We start from the raw sequence: 23,646 nt of genomic DNA, 5'->3' as shown, positions 1-23,646 counted from the left end.
TCTGTGGCATTATTTCTTAACTTTTATATATAATTTACAGCAATGTATGTGCATTAAATACCCTTACATGCATAATACAAATACCAAAATAACATGCCTCTAATGTGGATACCTTGATCTTTTCTAGACTGCATAATATCCCACACCCTTTATATTTTACTGTATCTAATATTCAAAAACTTCTTTATTTCATTTTGCTTTTTATCTGCTATGTACAATAGCCAGAATCTTACAGATTTTAGATTTTTTTTTTGTTGCAAATATCCTCCACATCTCCACTGTATTTTGCTTTTTGTACTTTTAATCTAATATCTAATTTTTTCTATTATAGTTAGCTTACATTTTGTATAATGTTGTGTGTGCTACATTTTTAATATTCAAAAACGTATGGTTTATATTTTACTTTTTGAACGCTGTATTTATGACCATGGAACTATTATAGCTTATAGCTTATGGGCGTTGTGAAAAGCTAATGTAGCTGCCTATGGGCCAAAGCTAGGGAAAGCTATTTGGACGCGGAGTCTGTCCTGCATTAATATTTAATTCGGGGATGTAGCGTGGCACAGAAACGCTGAGCTAATCTCTAAGAGGGAGAGTAACCTCCTCCACGAAGCTACCATGTTAAACACCAGAGAACTCATTAATGCACCTCCAGCAGCCATCCCCCCACTCGCACACCTCTTCCAATCTCCAGCTACCGCTCACTCTCTCCGTCTATCCTTCCCTGCTCCCCTTCATCCTTGAACCAGCACACGTACTGTGGTCAGAGGGGAGCCTTTGAGTGCTGGAGAGCTACCAGCTCTTGGGATGTTCCAATCCAGGACTGAGTGAGTGTGTGTGTGTGTGTGTGTGTGTGTGTGTGTGTGTGTGTGTGTATATATACCCCCTTCTTCAGAAGCTATTCTCCCTGAGCCTGCAGTGTCTACTGGAATTCCACTTCCATCCATACATTAGGCCAAATACTGGATCGCCATGGCAACCGGTTCCCTTAGCACAGCCAGCAGGGTGGGTGTGTGTGTGTGTGTGTGTGTGTGTGTGGGGCTGTAAAAGGTGTTGCAACTGATTTCTCCCCTATTCTCAAACGTGCCCATTCACTCACGACAGGGCAATTTTCAAAAAGCCCCACCCCCACACACACACCTACCCCTGACAGTTCATCACAGTTAGGCCTGTAGACAGTATGCAGTATGATCACCTCACACCCAATTCAACCGCCCCCCCCCCTTTTTTTTCTGTCATTAGGCGTCTATCTTAAGTACTATTTATACCAGTTTGCCATAAATACATTCAGATGCACTAAAGCATTCTGAACTGCCCTAAAAGGTAACAGTGAACAGCATTTCACTTTAACCTTGGTAATAATTTTCTTTGACGATTACAGAAAGCAGCACAGTAAGTCTGCTGGGGATTTCAAGCAGAAGACTGCTCAGTCTAGTCGTGTTCACCCTATTTTTAATGAGCTTACAGATTATAAACTCTAAGGTGGGTTTCACAGTGAGAGGATACTAGGCCACACATTGTTCTTGGAAGGTTTATTAGCCTTGCAGCACAAGCTGGACATACAAACGGATGGTGGGGGGATCTGCTTTTCAACCCAGTAGCTATGGCCGCTTTCTGCACCATGTCACTGTGGGTAGAATTCAGAGCAGATTACACTACATCCAAGACTGCAAACTGGTGTACAGTGAGCCCTGTCAACCCAGATTAGATGGAGAAGCACTTAATGGGGAAAGCTGGGCCATCAGTCTCTTAACCCGACGCATTACTACAGCCCCTAACACTTAAGTGTTGCTGCCGTCTCCAGAGCAGTGGTCCAAAAGCAAGCAAGCACTATGGTGCTCGTGTCATCGGTTCGTTGCCCCTTCCTCAAATATGAATTTATTATATTTAAACTGATATTTAGAAATATTCAGTACTTGAATATGAAACAAATCATGGAATCCAACACCTTAATAGCGTGCTTTTATAAATTAACGAAAGTCGACTTTAGCAAACAGCTTCCGACTCAAATTTGTATTATATGAACCTGGTTGTGACGTCTACAACAAAACTAAAGCTATTATTTATTTAGTAACCAAAACAACCAGTAAACCTACATGTGTCTTTTGAGTTTTATATGTAACTTAACGTTTCTAATGGTAAAATAGGAAAAAACTATTTTCTTTGGGTAATATTTTGCCTTGTAACAGTCTGCGCATGTACCCTTACACAGTACATGTTAGAAAAATCACATTAAACGGTCGGAATGATTTTGTTTACATGTTAACAATAGCATTATACAGAAATTTGAAAAAATCGGTGGAGTTCCACTTTGACGGTACGTTAAGTAACTAGTTAATGCAAGGGCGCCTGAATAGTGGAGAAAACTGAAATTCTGCACCCTTATTCTTATTATGGGTAATATACACATGCTTTTGCTTAACCTTGTATTCAGACAAAAAGCTAACTGTCAGTATATGTAACTACGCGAGGACAGGGTTAGAAAAATGAACGTTATATTTTCATGTATCAACGTCCAAAACTGACCTGATACCGAGAGCAGTGAAGAGGATCGTCGAGTGACGTAGACACCGTATGGCCGAAATACATCCAAAGATGTTAAGGTGGGTTGAATTTAGTATACATTCTTTATTTTACAATTATCATTATAATTAAAACCGGACTGTTTCGGTCGTAAACGATTTCAGTGTCTTGTAGTCGGAAGCGAAGTCTGGCGAGTTAACTAGCTAGCTAGCTAGTTAGTTAATACAGTATAGTTTTAGATAATGGTGGTTGGCGAGCAAGCTTTAACGGACGTTTATGAGTATTTATAAGTTCAGGTTATGAACAGTCCAGCTAATGTCAGTAATTAATAGTCTAGGTCAGTTTCTCACTAGACTAGTGTTAAATTACCTTAGCTCACCAGACATTCTCCGAGGTTCCAGAAATTCCTCTGTCCCCTCAAATAACAACAGTGAAGGCCGGGAAAAAGTGGTGGACTACTACAAACATTTAAACTGTAAGAATAGATTGCAGGTAATTAAAGATAGGATCAGTTAATGATAAAAGAAGGGATAGAAGCTCTCTATGGTTTGGATGCAAGTCTTTTAGAAAAGCTAGTTAAGTATTACTCTGAAGAGGGGTGGGCGAGCCGAGATGGCATTTTTAAACAAATGTAATGCCTGTACCTATTTTTCAGGGCGAATCAGAATATTTAAGTTTTACGTTTGATTAAGAAGTGAGAGTGGTCAAAAAAACCCTGTAAAGCAGCCGGACCAAGAGGAATCAGTGTTACTTGAGCGTTACTGAAGGAAGCTTCTATGGATCTCTACAGGCTGCTATTCTCTTAATTGCCTCAAGTGCAGGAAAACAGCAGTCGTGAGGTGGCTCTAGTTTTATTGCATACCCTGCGTTCTCTCTCTCTTACACACACACACACACACACACACACACACACACACACACACACACACACACACACACACACACACACAGCGCTAATACAAGCTGACAGTGATGAATGGGCCTAAAGCTGCAACTGAATTTGGATGCAGCATAGTGTGTGTGTGCCTGTGTGTACGTTAGGGTCGTTTTGCTGTTGAACCCACTCTTAATCTGCATAGTCTCAGCAGAGGGGAGGACAGACTTGGTCTCCATGACCCATTAATGTTAATCAAATGCAGTTGACAGGCTTTGATTAAAAAATTTTGTACCAGGAGAATACACTTATTACCACTAAACCGCATACACCCGCGGCATGTTAAAAGCCTGCGAGGCTGCGTAAACATCATGCAGCAACACTTTTGCAAGCACTGTGATTTATGCTGAGCTTTATACCTCTAGCAGATAATGAAGAGACACTTACTTTGAAGTTCCTCTAATATTTGTGCCATATAATAGAATAAATAAATGAATGAAAAGGTTTCAGTGTAATAGCTTTTGTTAATCTGAGGAAGTACAGAAATTCCAACTAAAGTGTTGTATAAACCATTTAGTTAATAACTTATGCCAATACTGGTGTCCACCACCTTAAAACAACTTTGCATTGCCTCATATCACAGCACCATGTTTAGCAAAGAGAGAAAGGGGAACAAAACAGATGTCAGATTTCACTTTGAATCTTTTTTTCAGTCCAGTCTTTTGTGGCCTGGTCTCTTCAGCCTGAGAAAAGGAGCCATTATGCCTAGCTCCAAAGCCTGTTTTTGTATAGTGCCATGGCACAGGGCAAACGCAGGAGGGAGGACTGCAGGCCCCTCTTGCTCTGAGAGAGAGACAGAGAGAGCTTTTGCTGTACTGTTTTATGTGAAAGGATCAATATACTGAAGGCTCACCCTCCTTGTGCCAGCCACCTGTAGTGCCATTTCTTTTTGGGCCTCTTGCCGTCAGCATGGGCAGACCAGGCCGTTACATTCAGCCCGGTGCAGAAGGAAAGAAAGAAAGGAGAAGAATGGATTCAATGCCGCTGGACGGGCTTGCGTGTTATCTCCCCCCGCCCCCCCTCCTTTTTTTTTCTTTTTTTTGAATTAATCCAGCGTTTGAGAGGCAGCTGCTGTACTGATGTAGCAGGCACCTGGTGCAACACTGTTGGTTTAAAGAAGAGAGAAAGAAATCACATTTTCATGCGAGCCAGGTTTTAAAAAAAGCCTGAAAGAACTGTTTGACAGTGTGGATGCAAGATCCAACTTGAGAGAGAAGGACAGAGAGGGAGAGGGAGGAAAAAGAATGAGAGAGAAAGAGAGTACTTTCTAAATGTATCAAGTGATCAGCTGTGGCACCACCTGGCAGGCCTTGCCCATTTTTAAATTTCAAGTGGAAATTTGCATGACGCAGCAGATGCCAAATTTGAAGAAAGAAAAAAAAAAAAAGAAAGAAAGGACTACAACATCATGGGCATCTGACAATTGAATTGCCTTTTCATGCATTCACAGCCTTCCTCCGAGATCTGCATGTGATTTGGCCCCCTCGCAGATGTGACTATAGTTAATCTATACTTAGCAGACGGGAGGAGAGTGGGGGGAGGCGGCATCAACATACAACTCATTGTGCCTGAAACTGACCCCATTCAGGGTCATTTGGCATGTGACACCACTTGAGGCGGGGCTAAATGGCCCCGTGGAATCAGGCACACAAGGGCCATAAAAATGCCAACCCTCTATTCCCTTGGGGTAGGGAGGTGCTTGCTGGCCTCTTGACACACACTGGCAAGCCCAGGGCAGGAGAAGACAAAGGGAGGGCCTTTCTAAATGGGCTGCCGAGGCTGGAGGAGAGAGAGAACGTTAGTCGCCGAAAATGAAGACAGCTAAGGTGGCCTCCTCATTGGTGAAGCTGGGAGAAGGGCTCCCAGATGGCAGACGGAGGCCAGTGTGCCACGGCTGGTTGGGGCCCGGATTGGGGCGGTTTCCCTCTCACCCATTTGTCATCAATCACCACTGACCCCGCAAACTCCAACCGATTGCACTTACTCACTTCAGTATGGCCTGAACTGAAATAGCTGTTTCAGATGTGATGAAAAAGTACTGGAAATTACATTTGCCAGGGATTCTACAATGTTTTTATTTGTTCCCAATCCTAATTGTCTTAGTGTTGTCCTTCAGCCAGTGTCAGAGCCTTATTTGATATTTGTATTTTATAGAGACTATAAAATATTTTATAAAATTTTGTATTTTATAAAAGTTGATGTGCATTTTACTTATGTACTGTGATGTATGTTTACATGAAACAAGGTATTAAGGAGGGTCTCTGAGCAATTTGACCCCCAAAAAGGGTAGTCAAAAAGGGTGTATTTTGAATTCAGGTTGACATTACCTTATATGTTTGGGTTAAAGAATCTGAGAAATACCATAAAGTACCTTGATGATTATATGACATGCTAGACTGCCAATAAGTTCTACAGTAAAAATGACCATTTCTGTATTGCAAGTTAACAAGTACTCCTTTCTCTCAGTTTTGAGCATGTAAAAGTGGGTAATTCTACACACAGCTAGTTTAACCTTTTTGACGAAAATGCAGTTAATGACAGTAAAAATAATGTCTGCAGATATTTCAACTGACTTTTGGGCCATTGGGTTTTACTTTAAAATAGTTTAACTGCAGCCATTTTTTAACATCTCAAACCTGCTGACGTAAGTTGTGGATAATAACTGTGTCCCCTCTACAGTAATAGCTTGGATTTAAATAGCAGATACAGAACCTTTCTTAAAATTTGCTTTAACTGGCTCTCATATTAGTTCTTTAAGACATCCACCCACAAAAAAGAAACGCCAACTGAGGCATAAAAGACAATGAGATACATGAGCATTTTAAATCAAGATTTTAATGAAAAGATTCTAAAATGAATTCTTGTAGCTGTACATTAAGACTGTAAAGACCATGAATGCTGAGATGAGATCACCTCTGTACATCGTTTTTCTATACACATGACAGAATTCGAGCTGCAAGGTTCATGTAGCTCTGCCCTGAATACAAGCTCTCTGAGGAACTGAAACGTGAAACCAAGGTGTTGTCAGCAAGCCATGTTCAAGGCTAAAAAACAGACTAAATTTTAAGTCACCGCGATAACTTGCGTTTGTCCATTCTGAGGTACGCAAACCCTTAAAATGGAGAGGTTAGGTCAGACTGTTCTTTGGGTTGTTCCATCAGTATTGTCCAGCTATATTGATGTCTTCTCTGTTGAGATGGATGAATACATTCTTTCAGGTCCATAGAGCCATGAGCAGAAATAGAGGCATATGAAGACACTGGAATGGGCATGACGTGGCTAGAAGACACTGAAAGGAGGTGGGCATACTGGCTGTACGAACAGGCAAAAGGCAGCAGGAATACAGCATTAGGTGCAACATGGCCTTGAGCAGAACCACATGGAAAAGGCCCACCTGCTATGCAGATGCTTGCAAAGCTGGCTTTGGTTTAGTTAGGGTTGGTTTGGTAACTCAAGGTCCAAGTGGTGGGCTAACAATCAGTAACTTAAGACTATTTTCACAATGAATACTACACAGGAAATGAATGCAGCCCTGTTGACAGACTACATGTTATAGCAGCAAATGAAAGGTCATTCTTCAGTCCCTAATCTTTGACTTTACTTAATGCTTCACAGATGAGCCTAGTTTATAGTTAGAGTAGCTAAATTCTTACAGATATTTAAAAGGGACCTCACTGACAACATGAAAAGTGCATATCGTAAAGCTTAAAATTATTCCATCTGTAATGATGCAACATGTCTGCATGCCACTTTTACTGACTGGAGGTGTAGAAGGTAAGCATAGAAGAGTTCATTTTTACAAAAACTTTGGCTTTGTTGGTCATTTGTGTAAAAAACAAAACCCCAAAGAAAAGGGGGTGGGGGGATTAATTAGGAGCCTTGAACCATGACAGCATGACAACACCTCTGCTTTCAGTAAAAAACACGAACACGGTTGCCGGTTAAACAAAACAAAACAAAAAAAACAAAAAACAAAGGGTCCCGCACTGTATTGACAGACAGAAGCATACAAACGTGGGGAGAAAAGAAAGAAAGAAAAAAAAAAGCAAATTGAAGAAACAGCCTTCAAGTGTTCAGTACAGTAAGAAAAAATAAAAAGATTTATATATGATCCAGAGAGGACATGCATGCTTTGAATGAGAGAAGGGGGGGGGGGGGGGGGGGGGGGGGGGGGGGGGGGGGGGACAAAACAAACCAAACCAAAAAAAAAAAAAAAAAAAAAAAAAACACCACACTATCCTATCCACCCCTTATAATATGAACACTTCATGGGACCACTACATTCCTCACGCCTACATTTTCACAGGTTTTAAAAACAATGGTTCACTTTGTCTCATTTCATTTTCAGCGTATTTAAAAACAATAAAATTAGAAGACCCTGAAAACACCTCGTCTCACCCAAAGTGAACCCTTTAGCAAAAGTGAAAACAGGATCAAAAATAAATACATTCATCACTGACAAAAGACATTTGATAAAAAAAGTGAACACTGTCAATAAGTGTTTGCACCAATGTAGCTGGAGGAGAGGCCAGTTAGACTTAAGTTTCTTCTTTTCAGAGACAGCAGGCAGGTCAGAAAAACAAACATGTGACTAAACAAGACACAACTAAACATGTACAATCCTAAATGGCTCACTCTGAGGTAAATGATGTTTGTATAGTATACAGTTATTTACACATTAAAAAAAAAAAGCAGCAGACTAACAAATACATCCAGTACATCCAAAGACACGATTTGTAAATGTAATGCTTTAACCCTAATCTCCCCATCACTCCCACGGCACATTATGCAGACCAAGATTGGTTGGACATGAATCAAATATCTAGCAGCTAAGACAGTTATAACAAAAATCTCTAAAGCCATTCTGAAACATGCAGCTTCTTCCATAAGGTAAGCCACGTAAAATAAGACTTTTAGGGGGTTTTTTTTCTCTCTAAAAGATGTGCACTTGAAAAGAAGTGCATTCAAACTGGCCTCTCCTCTCCTGAGGTCTGAGACTGTAAGAGTATATGTAAACAATGAGATATACACAAGTATCGTTATGTCAGACAAGCTGTCAATCATTCAAAAATGTGCTTTGGTTTAGAAAATAGTCTGAAAATTTGGGTATGAGCTTTATCTTATTCATTTATACACTTTATGCCTACTACTATTCTTTTTCTTCTTTTTGTTCTAAAACACTCTGGAACTTAAAAGTTAAACTTTCATGTACATCTCTGGCTTTTTTCTCTTTTCTTTTTTTTCCTTTTTTTCTATTTTTCTGAAGGCGTTGTTTGAAATGGGAACACACTCTCTTAAAATCTATTTCATAGGAAACTAGTGTTTTGCTTTTTGTCATTAAAATACAGAAATCGACACAGTATTGACACAGTCTTACAAATGTAGTTGAAAGTTCTGCATGTCAAAATATGCAGAACTGTCCCTGAAGTTTGAAGTAGAAACATTATTGTCACAGTTTGAAACTTAGTCATCCTTTCGCTGATCGTTGCAGTTCATTTCAGCTCCAAATGCTCGAATCGAGAAGGAAAACACCTCGCCATGCAACACCTCTTTTCTCTTACACTGATGCTGTGTTGGTTAAGTGCTGAAACATACACAAGAGATCAATGTCGCCTTTTTCCTGGAATCCTTTGTGGTGTAGATAAGCGACAAGGAGGACAAAATTAAGTCTCCCTGAGTTTGTGATGAGTACATCAACACTGGAGTGCACCCAGACATTTAGAAAACAATTCAGTTTCCATGAGACATTGAATGAACGAGGCAGATACAATTTTTGGTGATGCATTTGATAGCCATTAAAGTAAGACTTTGGACCTCTTTCAAACTGCTAGTTTCCACATCACAAAGTGTGAAAAAAAAAATTATGTGACAAGCTAGTCCATTGTAAAAAAGGCCAGAATAATATTGGGCAGCACATATCTACAGATACAGGCAGGAATGTCAAACTATAATTTTCTGACAAAAAGAACCTGAAGTGTCTCCAGTGTAAAAACATTGATAAGGGTAGACAGTCTCTGAACAGGTGGGCTTAGAGACAAAAGAATTCCAGGAAAAAGAACGTCAGTTAACAGTATACGATTGTTTAAAATGACTATAGCTGTACCCCAGAGGCATCAGTAACTACACAAACTGGACTATAGAGTAAGAACCAGAAGAAAGGGAACCAAAAGGAATGCCATTAAGACTTGCATTAAGAAAGCCCAAGAGTTAAACATGGAATGTGATACACCGGAATTGGCTTTAAAATAAGCTGATCTGTAAGGAGTTATGAAATACATGGCATCAACAAGTTCAGCAGTGAAGTATGAATATTTCTATCATTGTACCGATAATGTAACATTGACCCAAAGTCAGTAACCCAAGACAACTACCAGCATTTTTGAATAACCTCTATGCATTCTCTGATCCATGCAAAGAATTTATACAATACTTAGTCAACCGATTAAATGTAGTCAGTTCTTGTGTAATCCACTCAACTTGGCTGGGCATCTGTGTGACCCAAGAGCTTTTCTACAGATGGCAGAGGCAATCCAGTGCATCGATTCCTCATTGAATGAACTTCCCAACTATGGTGGACAAAAAAACAAAACAACAACAACAACAAAAAAATCCTACGCTCTTACTTTTTCTCTTTTTTTTGGTCTGAACTAAAATAAATTAGTCTTTTTGAAGTCCTTCAACAAAGTAGACAAAAAAGTAACGACGCAACTCAGACACTCAAGAGAAACTACTGTAAACTTCAAAAATGGAAAGCCACCGGCCCACCAATCAGCAGAAGTTTTACAAAAGAAGTTCATTGGTTTTTAGTACAATGTCCAGTATAAACCAACATTCCCACAATACTCTGTTGAGAACTAAAAAAAAAAAAAAGAAGAAGAAGAAAAAAAAAAATACATTTTCAATAATACCTTTCTCCTGCAATGTTATTTTTCCATATTTACTCTAAGAACTTTGGTAGGGATATTCTACAGGAATTTTTTGTTGGAAAGCCATTGTTCTCAATATTCATTTTCTCTTTGGATTTCACTGACATAAAACTTTCAATACCTTAAATACATGCGTCCAACAAGCTAATTTCTACTTTAATATGTTTAAAACTTTGTAAAACTTAAAACCTTTGTTGAGAGATGGGCAGGTTAGAAGTATTCAGAAAGCCTCAGCAATCTTTATACATCTATATTTAGAAACCCCCATATTTCCATCAATGAATGTATTGTTCTTTTGAATTAAGAGGTAGAAATGTGACAAGACTACAAAATTAGGCTTGTCTTTTCAGTGAAGGGCAAAGTTAAACAGACAAAATTAAAAAAAAAAAAAAAAAAAAAAAAAAAAAGTACCGACAGAATTTAGAAGTTCAACATTCACTAAAACAAACCCTACCCAACCCATCACCCAAGTCACCTCACCTTTCTGTCTCACCCCAAAGAAATATCAAAAGGACTTCCAGTTTAAATATTCACAGAAGTATAACAATAAGTTATCTATAAAACAAGTACCGTTCATTTTGGCTTTTCTTTGAGAGTAAACCCCTGTATACTATATGAGTAAACGATACAGCTTAAATGGACACCTATGACCACACATGGCAGATATATTTGACTGCACCTGCCTAATAAGTGAGTGGCCCATCATTCATCCATCATTCATCTTAAAGGCTACTACAAAGCCACCACATATCTATTGGTTCATGCAGCAATTATAACTGAAGCTGTATCAAATTGAGGAATTTGCGCACATGTCCCAAAATACCTCAAGATACTGTAGAACGAAAGCTTTGTTGGACCCTGCTTCATATCTACAACTAGGAATAGCCAAAGGGCACATGGTACAGAGTAAAATCTTGCAAATTTGTTTGGTTGACTGCACAAAGCTTTTATGAAACACCACCACAGACAGCACTTTTCATGCCTTGCAACACTTTCTTTGAAACTCTTAAAAACCCTCATGTATCATATTCAATAACTTTAAATCTTTTGAAATCAAATGAAATTTTAGGATACAGTCATATTAAAACATTCTGTGATGTATTTTCAGATTACTGAACCCCTTATTCGAAAGACCAAAGAAGGAGAAGTGGTGTATTCTTGGGACAGCCAAAAGACAATTATTTGAAGTGGACCAAGACATGAAACCAGTGCAAAGACTGGTTTGTAGTGGTCTGGTAATCCCAAGGAATCTTGAAACAGCATCAGTACCCCAATTATACATTCAGAGCAATAAAGAGCAATAAAAAAAATAAAAGAACAAAAAACAAACCAAAAAAATTGACATACCAATATTTGAGGAAGGTTGCCCTTTCAACCATTAGGGCTTTCATGTTTTGAACTACTACTCCTGTTAGTCAAGGCAGGAGCGAAACTTCCTTTGGGGTCGCCCAGTCATAGCCATCATCTTCACAGAAAAGAGGTGTGCGTTGTATTGAAATCTTTTTGCTGAAGAAGATTCTCCTGTCCAGAGCGTCTTTGGCTTATGATGGGGAAGTATGCATTCGCAAGTGGCTGATGAGGTTGCGCTGCTGGGTGAACTTGCCGCCACAAAGCTGACATTCATAGGGCTTCTCCCCCGAGTGGACCCGCATGTGCTCCGTGAGGCGGTACTGTCGTGTAAAGCGCATGCCGCACTCCTCACAGGCAAAGGGCTTCAGGCCCAGGTGGCTGCGCATGTGGCGTGTCATGGTGCCACGCTGGGTAAACATCTTGCCGCAGATGTTGCAGGGGAAGGGTCGCGTGAGCCAGTGGGTCTTCTCATGCTGCCGCAGTGTGGCCGGATCCTTGTAGCTCTTATTGCACACCGTGCAGCAAAAGCGACGTGACTCTGTGCCATGCGCTTGCACGGTCTGGGATGACAAGTCCTCGGCCTCAGCCTCATCTTCCTTTGGATAGCCATCATCCTCCTCCTCTTTGATGTACAGCTCTTCTTCAGTGTGGGTTTCTACATGAGCGTTCAGTTCTTCTGAGCTGGGAAAGCCTTTACCACAGGGAATGCACACATAAAGGTTGTCACCAAGAGCAGGCTCAAACCCCTCCTGGCGGTACACATAGTTGGCGCTGTTGCGGCCACCTTCGCTCTCACTCTGCCCGCTTTCCTCACTCTGTTCCTGGCCGTTCTCCAGGCCTTCATCTTCCTCTTTACACTGGAAGGACAGATCAGAGTTGACCTTTCCCCCACCTGCCACATTCAGCCTCTTGGCGACACCATTGGGCAAACTGGCTCGCTCTGCATCTTCACCTTTCTGGCTCTTGCCCTTAGCTTGCCGCCTTGGTCGTGATGTCTGACGGGAGCATTTGACAGGGTCAGGATCTGGAGGGTGCTGGCTCTCTTCACATTCCCCCCCTTCACCTATATCCATAGGCTCACCACCGGTGAGGTTCTGTGGATTGGTGGTTATTTCATCGAACGAGGCACTATTGGCTGTGGATTCTGAGGCAGACTGAGGTGATTCTTGTGGGATGCTGCTTGGACTGACTTCTTCAGTGGCTGTGCTCCCTGAAGGGCTTTTCTTGGAGAGATCTAGGCCAAGCTCCAGGAGGCCACCACTGCTATTAATGGGGCCATTGCTCCCATTCTTACTGGTAGAAGGACTGAGAGAATTAGCCGAGGTTGCACAATGGGCATTCCCGGCAAAAACCTCTTCCTCCGATAACTCGTCTTTAAGTACCTCCTCTTGCCTCTTCGTTTTTTCACTATCTTTAAACCCTGAAATTTGGTTTGGGGTGACGGGTGTAGAGGACAACCTTTGGTTCCTGGAAGTTCTTCCATTGGTAGGGGTTGTAGGTTTGTTGTGGAGGGATCTTCCATTGCGTTTCAGCTTCTTTCTGCAGAGAGCAGCCAGGTCATGCAGTTGGAGGTAGCTTGCTGCCGTCAGGAGGGCATTAAAATTGTGGTCACTGACCTGATCTGATGACAAAAGCTTGCCTGTATAAATAAAGTCCAGTACCTGCCGAAATATCGACGGGTTGACCATATCTGTGTCGAGGTTAATTAAGTTGTCGTGAAGGATAAGGGACTTGAAGTAGATACTGCTGGCTGCCAGGATGTTTTTGTGTGCCCGGAAGAGGGCATTTTCTACTACTATAATGACATCACATAGATAACCTTTGGCTCTTTGTTGGTTCAGCTGCAGCAGCAATTGTTTGGCATGATTTGGCAATTCCATTTCCATCCTCTTTTTCTGCACCTACAAACCTGGAAGGGTACAAATAACCAGGAAAAAAAACTTAGCATACTGTTCATTTCATGCAAAGTACAAAATGCTTCACTGAATGCAAATTTTTGATTAAACTAAATTCTTTGTTCATTTATTCAGAGTCATTTACTGTCTGACCATTTAAATTAAGCCAAAGGAAAAAAGACCTAGAACAATGCTAATAAAATTCTCAGGAACCCCATGACCTTAACAAACTTTTAAAACCTGCATTGCTAAAAACACTGTGCTTCCATTCACTATGAAACAAGGGTCACTCTTTTTTACAGCATTTTTTAAATGCTGACAAACACCAGTCCAAGCACAAAGCCTGAAGAGTATTTTTTCTTCTGAGCCTTCTTAACGTTCCTGCCACCAGCCATTAATGCCAGCCTCCAGGGTCAGTCTCTTTGTTGTATGATGGGGGTTGGGGGGGAGGAAGGCCAGTGGATGTTTCTGGCTTGCTTGCATGAAGGACAACATGAAACTCGAGCTAGAGGGATCACCAAGGGTGTGGTGGGAACAGGTAAACCAGCAACCCTTCCACTGGATAAGCAGGCCCTGGCTTGCAACAGAATCTTTGCAATGCATAAGATAAAGGTTTTGTCATTCAGCAACAGTGTCGTTAGTAGTGGTGAAATCTTTACAAAATACCTAAAAGCACTGTATTGTCTGATCAATGACCAGACTTGCCTCGGGTAACTAGGAGGTTTTTTTCTTAGGCTCATGTCAGTAGAATCTACTTATTTAGGTCTACTTATGACAGAGATGCTTAAAATACTTTATCAAATCATGAATTTGCATGCTTATCCTATTTATGACAGCCATCAGAAACACCCACTGAAATCCTGGAAAAAAAAGAAATAATATGTGGTGGCTGTGAAGGGGTGGGTAGATAAAGGCAGAGAAGAACCTTACTATCATTAGGCTGCCAGCCTTCTTTGTGTGTTATGATGTGAGCTCAATCAGCTGTTCCAGTGAGGTCTGCTTAAGCAATAGAACACGAGAGGGAGTGTGTTATCGCTAAATAACATCACAGCCGTGATGTTCTTGCAGTAACACACAACCTTGAGTGTTCTATTGCTTTTATACAGCAGTTAAATAAATAAAGTAAGAAATAAATAAATTGGGCCGTGAACATGGCATTTAAATGTTTTAATATCAGCAATTCCTTCCGCTGAATTATAGTCCTTAACAAGCAGCTTGTTGCTACGTCAGAGTAACGAGCTCCGCTCACTCGCTGCACAGCTGGCAGTTCGTTCTCCAGTTACTTACACAGACTAACTGACAATTTCAGAATTTAGTGTAGCCTCATCTTCAGAGGCTGGCCAAACTGGCTGTCAAATGGGATCTTAAAAGTATTCATTTTCTGTTTGCGCCAAAGTAAGAAGTAAAAACGTTCAGATGATTTGCACGTCATACAGCTGTCAAAGTCATTGCTTAGCAACAGTGTCTCAGTGGAGTGAGTGTTTGTGAAAAGCCTGTGATGGTATGGCAAAATATCAGCACGGTTACAACACTTCTCAACCAATCAGCATGCGTGGCTAGAACTGTTGTATAATATACTATAAATAGCTGCTCATTCATGGGGGTCAGTGTACACCCAAAACTAAACCAAGAGGAGTTCAGGAAATAACTTAATTATAATCTTGCCAAAAGTTTTCATAATTGTCAAAAAGAAAAATGCATACTTTGTTAACAGAAATTAACATCTCATTCGCAGTTTCAGTAGGTTATTACATTTGCATCAAATTAATGAATTTTGTAAAAAATCCAGGCAGACTAGGCTTTCTAAACAGATCTTCAGTTAGTTGGCTTGTGACACCAGCCCCAACACTTTGATTAGGTTTAGTATTATCATCTCTCAGAAAACCTTTTTCAGCTTGGAGCAGCACTGCCCACAGAAGTTTAAGAATGTTACTGAAAAACCACATCTGTTTGACCAAACGTCTATATCACACCACACCCACAGCCCACAAAAGAAAACCCACTGGCTGGGGAAAAAAGGCAAAAAAGTTACAGAAAAGCATTTATCTGAGTTGTACACATGGGTTGATAAGACACTTCTGACCCTCTTTATTGCTCAGCAGACATTCCTATCCCTCCTCAAAAATGAACAGGCCAGCGCCAGCACAGATGAAACAACTGGTCTAATCAGAGAGATTGCTGCCTGGGAAAAGCAAGCCAAAGTGCAGAAGAGGGGGGCCAGTAACAACACTGGTAAACAAGTCTGGCAAGGAATGTGATTAGCCTAGTAAACAACTTTATCCAATGCCACATACCCCTAAGGACTTTATTTCATCGTCTTTGTTATAACCTACTGGTGTAACTCTTATAAAAGATGGCACTGGCCGCAAAAATACATGCCAACATATTTACTGTGGGCTCTTACAAGACAAAACTGCCCCATGGCATTATTTCTGAGCAAGCAATAATGAGCACAATACATGCTGGGCTGTTGTCATGTTACTAACAGGAATATAAAGTCAGTTTTAACACCCAAATAATGGAACCATGGCTATCAGAGCCAGTGCAGTAACACTGGATGAGAATTCACACAGTCATCTTTCCTCTCAAAGTAACAGACCACTGACGTTCAGAAATATACAAGGTATTCTGTAAGTTTAATTACCCTGGCCCAAATCATTTGAGGTAAAAACTTAAGCTAAGCCAGTATCCTGTTTATTGAAATCTTAATAACTGGCTGAAATTCAAAGACCACCATGATCATGGTGTTTCTCTGGTGTTTTACCTTAAAGACGCACCTAAATGTCAGTTTATTCATGTCAAGAATACTCCTTTAAAGAAAATGCCACCTTTCAATACAATTTCAAAGACACGTTACCTTAAGAATGCATAAGCCTTCCTTTACTGTCCAAACCTATTTCCATTCATAAATGACATAGCATGCTTTACACATGAAAAAGACAAGGGTGAAACAAACCCGATCAATTTCTAATGTATAGAGTACAATATTAAAAAGAAAAATCAGAAAATTGAATACCACTCATAAGGTTGATTGAAGACCATGGTTATAGCCTCTGCCAGCACTGTTCTGTTACTAATCAATTAATGCTACAGTGCTTGCCTCATTCTCTGAATCATTATTATACCAAGTGTCTCCAAAAAAGTAACTTTACAATAGAGGGCAAAAACGCTTTTTTAATGCATGTCAGTGTAAAGAGATTTTATTCCAAGTGATTTTAGAGCGTTTCTATTAGTCCATTAATCATGACATTTTCATACAATGTAAAGAACAGCTGGTGTGTTGAAATGATGTAGAAAAACAACAAAATTTGAGATTCTTTCGGACAGTGACTAAATACCGTATATAATAGAATTTTTCGACGACACTAGTCCAGGTAGATATAGTTCTAATTTCTACACAGTTTCCAAATTGTTCACATATCGACATCGGCAGTTACATAAATAAAAAGATGTCTCCCATTGGCATGGGCCCATATTTCCCTTATTGATGCATCCTTAAAATTTTAGAACATTATGTGGATAGATGCGCCATAAAACAGCACATCAACGCAGAGGCACAATGTAGTATGTTTTTGCGGTCACAGCACCTCTTATTTAGAGAAGCTCTCCACAACAAACATGCATAGTACGTATGGCAAGATTTCAGACCCAAGGTACAGCCTTAAAGCAACACAACTATAAACACAATATATATAATATATTGCATGCATTTGGCTTCATGGGTATGAAATCAGTAACGAGTAAGCCAAAGAGTGTTAAAACACTAGTTTTAGTTCCATTTGTTTTTCAGTGACAGCCTAACTACTGGATTCTGTAACTGTGTGAAGTCTGAGAATCACCTGAAAGGTACTTGATCAAGTCCCTTAAGTTAAGTCCCTTCCAATCCATGAAGCAAAATTGCACAGGATAAATTCAAGCTGTCCAAGGGGACACCAACATCTTCAGGTGTTTTCCCAGAGAGCCAGCAACAAAGCCATTTGATAGAGCTTACAGAAGATCTTTAGAGGATGTTTTTTTTTTCCCCCCATCTTGTCCTTGTTGATCTTGCTCTGTACATTACTTCTTCTACCACTACCCTCTATGAATTCAGACTTTAATCATGACCAGAAAATGTGCAATGACAAATATGTACTTCAATTTGAAACCACATTCACAGAATGACTTTGCAGCTCTGGGCCCTCTGCAAAAAAAAAAATAAATAAAAATAAAAAAATAAAAAATACAACGGTTCAAAATTTCTGGGTGAGAAATGATCTAGAATCAGATTGTGTCTTCCACAGGCTGGATGACTACAATCATCTGAAATATGAACACAGCCTGCATAGTATGCTTTCTTTGAGATGCTTGTTAATTATGGACCAATGGGTGCACCCCAGTAGTAGGAAACTGTATGCATCGTGTAAGTACATGCAAGATTAAAAAAACCTTTTGGTTCCTCTCATTCAGGAAAACTGTCCCGTTACTAGAGCTACTACCTCACCTACGTGCAGCAGATCTGTGCAGAGACCACTGTAAAACAACCCATCCCCCATCCACTAAAATAGATCAGATAAAAGGTTCACTCAAGCAATCCAATCACATTCCGTACGAAAAAATTAAAACCCCGATTAAGACAAGGGCTGTGTAATAACGTATCCTTTCAACATGCGGCACAGTACAATGCTTTATAGAGAATGACCCCACCCCCCAAAAAATAAACAAAAACAAACAAGCCAACGTTCAAAAACTCCCAAAACCATGAGTTAGAACAGCTCAAGAAAGCGGAAAGGGAGAAAATAGGGGGAACTGAAGTGCCTAAAACCACGCGCCCCATTGATAAGGTTTTCAGCCACGAGGTTAAAAATGCCCAACATTGGCAGCCTTCTACTCCAGCCTGAAACACTAACACCGAATCAAAAGCGAATCTCCAGAAGACACCAAACAAAATCTCAGCTGTGATTTTTTGCAAGTCCCGCACAGCGCAGTGAAAAAAGAAAGGCGTAAAAGGCGACCAAACAAAGACTTTTTTCTACGTATTTTCTCTTTCCACAATTATTACAAACGGTGGTCTTGTGTCCATGTAAATATGAGGGGGAAATACATGACACAGTTCGCGGTACTCGTGTCAACATTCGCTAACCAACATCAGACTGCTTCGAAAAGCTTCATACAGAAACAGCAGAAAAGGGAATGAAGTATGTCATGAGAAAAACACGCACAACAGACACAGAGAGAGAGGACCGCCATCTATATAAAGGCGACAAAACGCCAGGTTTGCCCGGGCACTTTAGCCCCCCCCCATCACTAAATTTGTATTTTAAGTAAAATATAATTCTCTCTGCTTAAAACGCTTTCACGTGGAATACGTTGTGAATTACTTCCCGACGCAGCGGTGGTTTAGCTTCCGAGCTGAAAGACCGACCCGCTGCTCGGGCACGCTGCCGCTGCCGCTGCCAAGCTAGGCTGTTAGCAGCGCCCTCAACAAGAGAAGCCCCTGTGGGCACACGGCGAGACCAACGCGCTGGAGCAGCTTGGCTTTCTTTCAAGAAGCAGACTGAACCCAAAAGCCTCATCACAGAAACATAAACTCTCGGCCGTCGCATCGGAGCGGTTACGAATTCAGTAAAACATACACCGCGCTAGTGATAAAAGAACATATACCTTAATAAATCGACCGAAGCTCTTCAAACAGCCATCCTGTTTTCTCATCTCACAGCTTTCCGAGCGCCATCTTGCAAGCTTGTGACGTGAAAAATCCTCACCCCTGACCCAAATTTGAATAAAAGCCAGCAAAAGAGGGGGTGAAAAGGGGAGAAAATGCCTCTGCCAGCCAGGAGCCACGAATTCGCTCGGGTTATTCTGGGTTATAGCAGCTTGTCATATTCGCCAGGATTACTGTGCAGGTTATTGCTGAGGCGCTGTCCGTTCTCCCATCTCAAATAATATAAATAATACAGCAAGATAAAGTGAATAGGAGCCAATAATGTAATGTATGTAAACTATTTATGTCGTTCTGTCCTTTGGTAACTGTTATGTTAGGATAGCTACTGAGAGTCAAGTTTACATGCTGGCCATACTAGCGAGTTAGAACTACTTTTAGAGTATATTTTTCACGGACAGCTAAATAACCTGCATGCAAGCATGTAGCTGCCGTCATCCTTGTTCACTATGTCTCCTTCCAACCAACAGATTTCTGTCTGCAGTACGACATATACAATAAACTACTGAACAAGGTATTACGTTTTATTTAGAAGTGGCATTTATTCATTTTAATCAACTATTGAAATGAAATGCTTTAAAATAAGGTACACAAAATACATTGTCCTTTACAATAAAGCACATCTTACAGTTCTTTATGTGTTTTATGTTTATGTTGGCCAGAGTAAAAACAATATAGGAGACATATCCATACATTTATATTTTTCTGAGCAATATTCATAATTTTATGCATAGATTCACACTGTTTAATATTGTGAATACATACAGTTTGTGGTATTGTTTTTTTCTGACATATTAATAGAAACTGGAAGGAAGATCGTACTGGAATCGTATGAAAAAAAATATATATTCTCCTGGTCAAAGTTTTTTGAGTTTCTAAGGGAAAACTAGTTAGCACATGCTCTAGATAGAGAACACGTAAACATGGGGTCTTTTTAGTGTACAGTCTCTATTTATTTGCCATAACTTTTGCACAGACCACATCTTACGTTACACGTAAAACCAATTCGTTGAATTCAGAAAACAATCAGAAGTTGTGTATTGAAAATGTTCAGACGTTGTGTACTTATTTACAGTTAGAAAATCAGCAAAACGTGTACTTTGACCAGGGTGCCAAGCTTTTACATTCCCGAGTCTCTTTACTAAAATAAATGCATACAATGCACAATTCTTCGAAAGCATCTGTTAATGGGCACATGACCAAAGTCTTTAGTTGAATGTTTTACAGCAATGTTTCCCGGTGCCAGTATTGCAGTGTCTATGCAGTGCACGGTTTGGTGTTTTCCCTGTTCTAACCTGATTCAACTTGTTAGCTACTTTCTTGCTAAACAGAATCATGTGTGCTTCTGCAGGGTCACCAGGACTGAGAAAAACTGTTTCAGACAAATGAGTGTCTGCTTTGCCACCCAGTTCTGAAATCCTGCGTAGTGTTTTATTGGTGTTGGTAGAGGTAGGGTTTGATGCTGTGTACTCTTGTGCCACCTACAGGCGATCATTAGAAAGTGGTACCCTGTGGGACATGAGTGACCATCTACATCTGCGGCTTGGTATAATTGTGCACTGGCAATATGTGTGTCCTGACCTATGTTTATATCTGTTACTTGCATTATATTTGTTAATCTGACATTCGAGCTGAATTAAATATCAAAATAGAAAAGAATTACACACAAAGAGTTCATGGAGCTGTACATAATAAAATATATTATTACATGAAAGTACACACGTACTAATAATAATAATGATATTGATAATCAGTCAGTAGTTTGGGATAATATGATGTCACAGTTGAAAACACATTTTAGATGTTTAGTTTAGATGTGGACTTCAGATGTAGATTAAAATCATAACTGAAACTTTACCAAATGTTTCAGTAGTGACTGTTTCGGTAGTGATAGCTAATTTGGGGCATAATTCAAAAACACTAGCCTGTACATGACTAGCAAACACAGCTTTGAACAGTTATACATAAATAGAATCAGAATCATTTTCATTAAAACACAAAAAATGTTCACTGAACAGAAAATGTGTCCGGTAGCGGCAATTCTTAAATGAATTTTAAACTTTGAGACACATTTGCATCAAAACAATGGGATATAACTGTTCACCACGTGGCCATGAGGCATACAGTCTCACTTCCTGTTCTAAAATGCAGGGATTTGTTGTCAGTAATGACATGAAAATATTTAAAAAATAAAACTCATGAGAAGTACAAATTTTTCAACTTCACTTTAAATTTAGTCAAAAGGATCTTAAAAAAAATACAAACCATCAAAGCAATGCAGTTTTTCTTAATGATTATGTCAGAGACTCTACATGGTTTCCATCTTGAGTTGCAACACTGACTAGATTTACATGCTTTTTTAAAATGTCATTATATATTATAAGTATTCAAATTATAATTGTAAAAATTATACACTGTAAAAAAAAATGGCTCATCAGATCAACCTAAAAAAATTACTTCATGTGGTAACAAGTAAGTGACTAGTTTTTTTTCCAACTCAAGAAATTACAATGAAAAAAAATTTCAAAGTATTTATTTAAGTTGAAAAAAACTAGTTAATTTATTTGTTACGACATGAAGTAATGAAAAAGTTGATCTGACAAGCCATGCACAGTGTATTGCAGGATTAAGGTAAAAAACACAGCCCCATTTCCAAAATGTGGCCTGTGCAAAAGTTGGCATTTTTTTCCAATATGTTGAACACATAAAAATAAATAACTAAAAAGTATGCACTAGAATTTGCACAGAAATGTCATATTTATATTCGTTTTCTATAGAGAATTTTTAACTTATTTTCATTTAGAAAATGAACAAAACATGTAATTTGAAAATGTTTAAAGAGTATATATTTAACTTTCAATGCTGTGATGTTGCAAATCATTTAAATCCTATATTTAATTGAAAGTAGTAAAAAGACAACCTATTCAAATGTTGAAACTGATTAATTATATTGTTTTTTTCTACAATATATACCCATTTTGAATTTTATTCCAGCAACAAAACACTGGTAAAGTTTGACACATTCAATCTCAAACATTGTGTTTTGCTATGCTTTCCAAAATGGTGTGCAAGGGACTTTGAGGTACTTTTTTTCTCATTTGATGGGTGGGTCAAAGGTGTTACCCAATCAGAAGCAACATTAGAAGACATGGTTATCATAAATATTTTTATTATAAAGGTCATCAAGAATATCCTACTCAGCCACCATAGTTGCAATGCTTTGGCATTATGTGTTTAATGCAACAAAGGAGTATGACAAAGGAGACCCTGGACTGTTGGGCTGAAATTCTAATCAGGCAAGAATGGAAAAACATTTCACTTTCAAAACTACAGCGATTTTGTGTTTTTCCAATGTGTTAAATTCCGCAAATAAATAGTAATTGTCCATTAAAATGTGCAGGAGTGTGTTCTTTGTAGTGGACGTGTAATTATTTTTATTTACCAGGGACACACAACTTTTACATACAACTGTAAGCTATGTGAGAAATATATGCAGTTTCTAGTGCAAGATGAAAGTGATAAGGAAAGGTGAACTGCTTTTTTCATGTAAGTTCCTCTGTTAGTGTTGTTAGCGTCTTCCATGTTGGTATAATTATCTTTCAAAGCTGCTTAATATGTTCTCCAAGGCTCTAGTTAGCATAAAGCTAGGCTCAAATTCAATGTTAGTTATACTTTGTCGATCATACAAGGGAAGTTTGTAATTTTGCTGTAGCCAGTGTTTGAGCAATTATGTGCAAAGAATCATCTCAAGAATGGTCTATTTGCTATTACAATTAAAAAGCGTTCTTACCACCACCTGCTGAACAAAACTGTTGTTTACCATCTATTACAATGCCCCCCCTCCAAAGGAGAATTTTATTATACAGGGTGAGTCAAAAGTCAAAGGACACCGTTTTATTTCAGAAACAAAAGGGAAAATGACATATCTGAATACCCCAGCAGGTAATGGGTGAGGGGGCCTATCTTTTAGGCTATGTCCGGAACATGGCCGCCATCTTAAAAGCTGCCATATTGGATCAAGGGCAAGTTTTTCCAATGGGAAGGTGGTCATGTAGCATATCAAAGAAGACCAGAATTGTCTAAGAAAACGATTGCCGCAATCAGATTTAAAGTATTTCTTGTGGTTCAAAAGCTATCAACACAGAAAGTTGCAACAACAACTGGGAACGTTGCCCGTGATGCCTAGCTATTTGACGCAGTGTGCTGTCCCTGGTGCTGAACAGAGAGCTGAAGGAAAAGGATCCTGCACTGTAAGATGTACAATTAAAAATTGTTTTAACAAAAAAACATGCTTAATTAAACCTAACAACAAGAAGCACT

The 23,646-nt window shown here is 39.5% G+C and overlaps 1 protein-coding gene across 1 annotated transcript; it reads right to left on the bottom strand.

The window, feature by feature from the left end:
- Positions 1-10,855: 10,855 nt before the first annotated feature.
- hic2 (hypermethylated in cancer 2) lies at positions 10,856-19,329 on the bottom strand. The gene is made up of 2 exons (XM_017693579.2): positions 19,269-19,329; positions 10,856-13,642 (listed from the first exon to the last, which is right to left on the bottom strand). Exon 2 carries the CDS (start codon positions 13,617-13,619, stop codon positions 11,925-11,927), a length of 1,695 nt encoding a protein of 564 aa, XP_017549068.1. The 5' UTR covers positions 13,620-13,642; positions 19,269-19,329; the 3' UTR covers positions 10,856-11,924.
- Between the last annotated feature and the right edge of the window lie 4,317 nt (positions 19,330-23,646).

Source organism: Pygocentrus nattereri, chromosome 18, assembly GCF_015220715.1.
Source record: "Pygocentrus nattereri isolate fPygNat1 chromosome 18, fPygNat1.pri, whole genome shotgun sequence".
In the NCBI taxonomy this organism is placed as follows: Eukaryota; Metazoa; Chordata; class Actinopteri; order Characiformes; family Serrasalmidae; genus Pygocentrus; species Pygocentrus nattereri.
The sequence above is the reverse complement of the archived record's forward strand: the minus strand, read 5'-3'. Positions and strand labels throughout refer to the sequence as shown.

Bases quoted from the DNA above. Each gene is read 5' to 3' on its own strand.
- hic2 (XM_017693579.2), bottom strand. From the start codon at position 13,619: ATGGAAATGGAATTGCCAAATCATGCCAAACAATTGCTGCTGCAGCTG.